The 5,752-nt window shown below is 45.4% G+C and overlaps 2 protein-coding genes across 2 annotated transcripts, besides 8 other annotated features; both read left to right on the top strand.

Annotated features, from left to right (window-relative positions):
- Positions 1 to 684: part of a sequence feature (areas not merged during assembly with more than two copies in the genome that could not be assigned to a particular haplotype) that runs on past the window's edge.
- Positions 685 to 1,113: a sequence feature (heterozygous, non-Esmeraldo-like haplotype).
- Positions 1,114 to 1,999: a sequence feature (areas merged during assembly that could not be assigned to a particular haplotype. This can correspond to areas where the two haplotypes were merged or to regions with more than two copies in the genome that were merged during assembly.).
- Positions 1,917 to 1,947: a microsatellite.
- Tc00.1047053510971.60 (protein kinase, putative) lies at positions 1,979 to 3,271 on the top strand (the record flags this gene model as incomplete). Its single annotated transcript, XM_806375.1, has 1 exon — positions 1,979 to 3,271. The coding sequence occupies one exon, from the start codon at positions 1,979 to 1,981 to the stop codon at positions 3,269 to 3,271; it is 1,293 nt and encodes a 430-aa protein (XP_811468.1).
- Positions 2,000 to 2,138: a sequence feature (heterozygous, non-Esmeraldo-like haplotype).
- Positions 2,139 to 3,181: a sequence feature (haploid, Esmeraldo-like haplotype).
- Positions 3,182 to 5,752: a sequence feature (areas merged during assembly that could not be assigned to a particular haplotype. This can correspond to areas where the two haplotypes were merged or to regions with more than two copies in the genome that were merged during assembly.).
- Positions 3,431 to 3,459: a microsatellite.
- Positions 3,524 to 5,752, top strand: Tc00.1047053510971.69 (hypothetical protein, conserved; the record flags this gene model as incomplete). Its single annotated transcript, XM_806376.1, has 1 exon — positions 3,524 to 5,752. A coding segment is annotated over one exon (2,229 nt), but the record flags the coding sequence as incomplete, so codon positions are not given.

Below are 5,752 nucleotides of genomic sequence, written 5' to 3' on the forward strand. Positions count from 1 at the left end.
CACTCCAGCATGGACCTTTTTTTTAAGTCTTCATCGCAAACGGCCATGTACGAATTGAACTTGTACAAACAAAACATTCCTCTGTGTCAAATCCATTCTCGCCATGAATCCTTCATGAAACCCCGCCGCACTGGTTAAGCTTTCATCACTCAATCGGCCACGGCAAGCAAGAACGGAAACAGCCACATAACGACAATCATCTGGTAAAGCATGCCTTTGGCGTTGTAGGCGGATAATCGCACAGAAACAGTACCCATCCACAAGAAAACAGCATACATTGCGGCTCCTGCACTCTCTAATAAACACCTCATGAAATAAGAATTTGTGTCACGATTTCAGAGCACTGAAGTACAAAAAAATTAAAAAAATGAATTGAAGGCAACAGTCGAGCACAAGTTCTACCGAGTCTTTGTCCGCAGGGAGAAAGGGCACCAAGCGCACTGCACTTGAGATTCACTCACAATAAGACACCAATAAGTAAACCAAGGGGAGTGTGAAAATGGATTTATTCCATTCAGCAGCCCCAGCGGATCATAAAATACAAAAGGGGTCCAACGTAACGATGGTTCCTATCATGGCACAAAAAAAAGTCGTCATTCCATTGCAGGATGAGAATTAAGGAGTTAGCTGCAAGTGCAGAAACCGTCTTCTCCACCCAGCACAGGACGCTGAGAAACTAGCCAACAGACCCAGAAAAAACAACATGCAGCAAATCGCTCTCAATATTCCGGTAATCCCTTCTCACGCCGAGTTATCGTCGCGGCCGAAAAGTCCAGTTTGCGCGGTCCGCCTTTGTGAATTCACAAGCGCCATCATGATGAACAACCCACAAACATACCAAGGCGATCCTTCCGTGATGTCCTCAAACACCCTTGCAAAGCCTTCCAACACCTTCTGCCCCGTGATGCAGATCGTTTCTGAAAGTAAAACCATTCGTGGTAAAGAAGCGCATCCCTCTTCAAAGGCACATCGCCCATCACCCGCGATGCTTGCGCCTCCAACGCATTTCGCTCAGCCACCGAGAAGGAGATATGATCACGAGCAACAGCAGCAGTGGCGTGCACGTCACACGCAGAGAATCCTAATCAACCAAGCAAGCGATATTGAGGTTCAGTTCGCTGATGCCTCCGAAAAGCGATGGAAATATTGTTTTGGGCCACAAGTTCCGGGCGAGACACCAACCACAATGCAGCGATATCTACCGCAAACGGTCACACAACACACACGTTTGGCGTGCGAGTAGGAAAGCAGCCGCGCGCAAGCCAGTGGAGCGCGAGCGCGGTACTGAAGCCAAAAAAAAAAATGCGAAAGACGGTTTTATAGATACCCCACTCGCCTTCACATGACCCCCTTTTGGCCGCATATGCCCCAGAAGCGCGAGGGATACGGCCGGGGGCGGAGGCAATATTTTCCCCCGGACGCCCCGCGACCCGCGGGACGCCGAGCCCGTCGCCAGAAACGGATTCGGGGCAGGGTGCCCGAAAAAAAGAGTTGAGCAGCCATGAAAAAACGCGGGCGGCCGCCCACCCAGCCCCCGTCCTGTCGCGGCCAACCGGGGGAGAAATGGCACGCAGCGCGGAACAGAGCAAGCCGCCATGTGGCACAGTATTGCGAAAAAATGGTCAAGGAAGAGGGGGCTTTCGGGCAAGCGCGCCCGCAAAAACCGGCCCCATTGGTCTGCCGGCCTCGGGCCTGGCGAGGGGGGGAAGAGCCGCTCCGCCCCGCGTGCGTGCTCCCACCGTCCTGAACGTTTGATCTTGTTCTTGTTTTTGGCGAGCATGGTGGCGCTTTCTTTTTTTTTTTTTTTCGCGACCGGACGGTGTTGGTTTGAGAGTGCCTTTGGTTCCCTTTGCTTACTTTATTTTATGGTATTGTTGTTTTCTGTTTTTCTCTCTCATATAAGAAGAATAGGAACCTTTTTTTTGCTTTTTTTTTTTTTTTTTTTTTCCTATTCTTGCCAGTAATCTTAGTAGCATACATGACGACCTTTACGTCCTTTCTGGGAGTGGACGCTGCTGAGAATGAATGCAAATATATTAAAAAGAAACTCATAGGAACGGGCTCGTATGGAGAGGCATGGTTGGTTGAACGTCTGGAAGATCACTCCATATTTGTGGCCAAATTGATGGATTTGGGAAAAATGTCTTCTCGGGACAAGCAGTACGCCTATAGTGAAATTAAGTGTTTGGCAAATTGTAATCATCCGAACATCATTCGTTTTATTGAGGATCACGAGGAAAACGATCAGCTGCTTATTATTATGGAGTTTGCCGATTCTGGGGATCTTGATAGGCAAATAAAGGCGCGGTCTCATGATAGTTTCCGCCATTTTCGAGAGCATGAGGCATTATTTCTATTCCTGCAACTTTGCCTTGCTTTGGACCACATTCACAGTCACAAGATGCTCCACCGGGATATCAAAAGTGCAAATATTCTTCTTACTTCGACAGGGTTAATTAAGCTTGGTGACTTTGGCTTTAGCCATCAGTACGATGACACTGTCTCGGGTGTGGTTGCAAACACATTTTGTGGGACACCTTACTACTTGGCACCCGAAATATGGAACAATCAAAGGTATAGTAAAAAGGCCGATGTATGGTCTTTGGGCGTTTTATTATATGAAATTATAACGCTCAAAAGGCCCTTTACTGCCACCAACATGAAAGGATTGATGGCAAAGGTTCTTGGCGGTGATTACGCCCCGATTTCTGAGAATTTTTCGACACAACTACGAGATCTGGTGCGTGCCATTCTTGTTGTTGATGCAAATCAACGGCCTAGTATTCGGGAAGTATTTCAACTCCCATATGTGAAGGAAGGATTAAAAGTTTTTAGGCAAATTGTCAAGAAGAATACACGGATTGTAGAGACTGTGAAGGAGGCAATGATCTCTCACGTGTCTGAAATTCTTTCTTCAGCGCCTGACTCAGAGCCGCGCAGTGGCCTAGTGGGTCAAATCAATTTGGATGTGTCATTTAAGGGCTACGTAAAGAAGCTGGGTAGTGGGAGTGTTCATTCTTGGAAAGAGAGGTTTCTGCAGATCTCTCGCGGTGTGCTGATTTTATCAGAGAGTGAGGCGGATCGGGAGGGAAAGGCGTTGAGTCTGGAACAGGTTCAAAGCGCATGCCCGGTGCCGATTTGTACGGCCAAGAGGGAGTTTGTTTTTGCTCTTAACACCATCGGCGGTAAGTCGATGTGGTTTCAAGCCGAATCCCATGAAAAAATGGAAATGTGGATTCATGCGATTCAGCAAGGGCTTGGAGTTTCGTGAAAGTCCTTTTTATTTAATCATTTATTTATCTACTTTGCGTCAGCGTCTGTGGAATTGAGCCGTTTATAGTCTATTATCCTTAACTCCCCTCTTTCTCAGACGAATATTTGTACATATGTGGATTCTTGATTGTTTCCTTTTATAATAATTTTTTGTGTTTTATTATTATTGTTATTATTTTTATTATTTGTTCGCTTCCTTTTCCTTTACTTTTTATCTTATAATTTACCAAGTCCTCTTACATTTATCGTGATGTCCTTAAACGGATTTATAATTGGATTTAATTCTTCTTCTGCAGTTTGTCCCGTGGGCAACACCCTTCTTGTTGGAGCTGGAAGCTGTGTTGTTACCAAGCGTGGAGGAGAGTCGAACCAATGGGTGCCTGGAGATGGTCGCTATCGCATTGATCATCTGGCTTATTCATCTTTGCCTCGCTTGATTTGTGTGACTGAGACGAGGCTCAATGTTGTATTACACGTGTTTAGTTACCCCGAGTTTAATCGTGTGCAAAAAGTAGAAGAAGTTGCAAAAGTGGAGGTTCAGGACATGCAATTTTCACCAAATGGAGAGATATTGGCACTTCTGACGTGTATTCCATGTAGTTCTGTGACGGTATTCACACTCCAGCGTGGACGTACACTTGAGCGACGCATATCCGTGGAATTAGCTGACAAATTTTGGAAATATTTGGCATTTCCTCCGCAAAGAAAAGACTGCGTGGCCGTGTGGGATGCTGGAGAAGTTGCTCTTATAAGTCAGTTATTTTTGTTATCATCCCCTTCCAACGTTGTTTCTTTGGACTCGCATGGCAAGGAATTTTATTCTTGTTGTTGGAGTGCGTATGGTATACTTTGTGGACTGCAACAGGGAGCAATTATTCTTTTTGATGAGCTAAAGATGGAAATGCAGGACTATCTTACTTGCCCAGGAAGTGGTGCGGTTACTTACATTGTTTCTGCTAATGCTTTTCTCTTGGTGGGAACTGAGGATGGCGCGATATTTGGCTACAATATGGATGAGAAGGAATTGGAACTGCTTCTTCGTGTTGAGTACTCTGTAGAACGATTGTTTCTCTCTGAGAATGGATCAGATGCCGTGATTGTTACCCAGGCTGAGGTTACAAAGTTGGACCTTAATAATAAACAATCTGCCGTCATGTGTGTACGTGAAACAGGGAATACAGTGAAGGTTTTGACCCTGGGTGACTACGTTATAGCAGTTTCTGAGGATGGAAGCTTCATGAGGTACGATAAGGAAAAGAATATTATATGTCAATTTACTACGGAATTTGGTGATCAGGCAATAGATGCTTGCGCTGTAAGATCGGCGGTGATTGTAGTGTATCACAGTGGATGCGTTCGCTCTTTTATTGTAAATGGTGGATTTACATTTTCTTCACAGATAACACTGGGTGAGATGCCTCTTACTCTCTGTGAATCTGATGGGGTCTCATCTTTGGCTGCAAGTGACGGTACTACGGTGTACTTTTTTGCGCTACAGGACAATCTGCTTTACCCTCGTGGTTCTTTGAACAGTCTCACATCTCAGGTGAAGAAAATTCGGTGGAATATTGGTGGGCACCTCTCGGTCTTTGCGGCTTGTACCAATGGTGAAATAAACATGGTTCAATGTATTGGCACTGATGGATCGTCTTTTGATACTGTGGCTGTGGAAGCGGTGTGGCGACTAGATTACCCTGTCAATGACTTTCTCCCACTTCATCTTGACGATGATGTGGTGAATATTTTGGTTCATTCTGTAGACAAAGACACCAAATTGTACGTTTTGGAGCGCCGACGAGAACGAGACATCAAACCTCTGCGTCCATTATTTTTGATGCGTGATCATGAGGGCAGCGGCGGCTCTGTCCTTCAATATTTTGGAAAAACGGCTGTTCTTTCCGGTGGGGCTGATGGAAAGGTGGTTGTAAGAGACGTCTCACACTATCTATTAAAGCTGACACCTATCCCTCCTTCCAAAGAAAAGAGAAGGCCCCAAGGTGAATTCCCCATAAGGCACATGGGAAAAGAAGGGATAACTTCTTTGTGTGCATGGAATGGTGATTGTGGCTTCGTTTGTGGAGGTCATGACACAGTGATTCATTTTATTACCTCCGGTGAACCCATTTCTGATTCATGGAAAGAACCAATATGGAAAAAGGAAAAACTTTTGGGTGTCTCAGACGCCATGCAAACCCCAATGGAGGGGTCATCTACACTGGGTGAATTTACTCGATCCAGTGTTCTATCCGATTTGAATGAGATAAGAGCAGAGGTTAACAAATTATTGAAGGAAAGAAGTTCGGCTGTCCACGTTGAAGACTTTCTGCTACCTAGTCAGCGGGAGTCGTTTAGTGCGGAGTGTGAATTGGCGATACAGAAGGCAAAAGAAGATGACTACTACCGTTTGCTTCATAATGAATTTACTCAATATATTATTCGAAATGAATGTTGGGACACAATGGAAGTACCAAGAGCGAAA

The sequence above is a fragment of the Trypanosoma cruzi genome, genomic scaffold (genome assembly GCF_000209065.1).
Source record: "Trypanosoma cruzi strain CL Brener 1047053517001 genomic scaffold, whole genome shotgun sequence".
NCBI classification, from domain to species: domain Eukaryota; phylum Euglenozoa; class Kinetoplastea; order Trypanosomatida; family Trypanosomatidae; genus Trypanosoma; species Trypanosoma cruzi.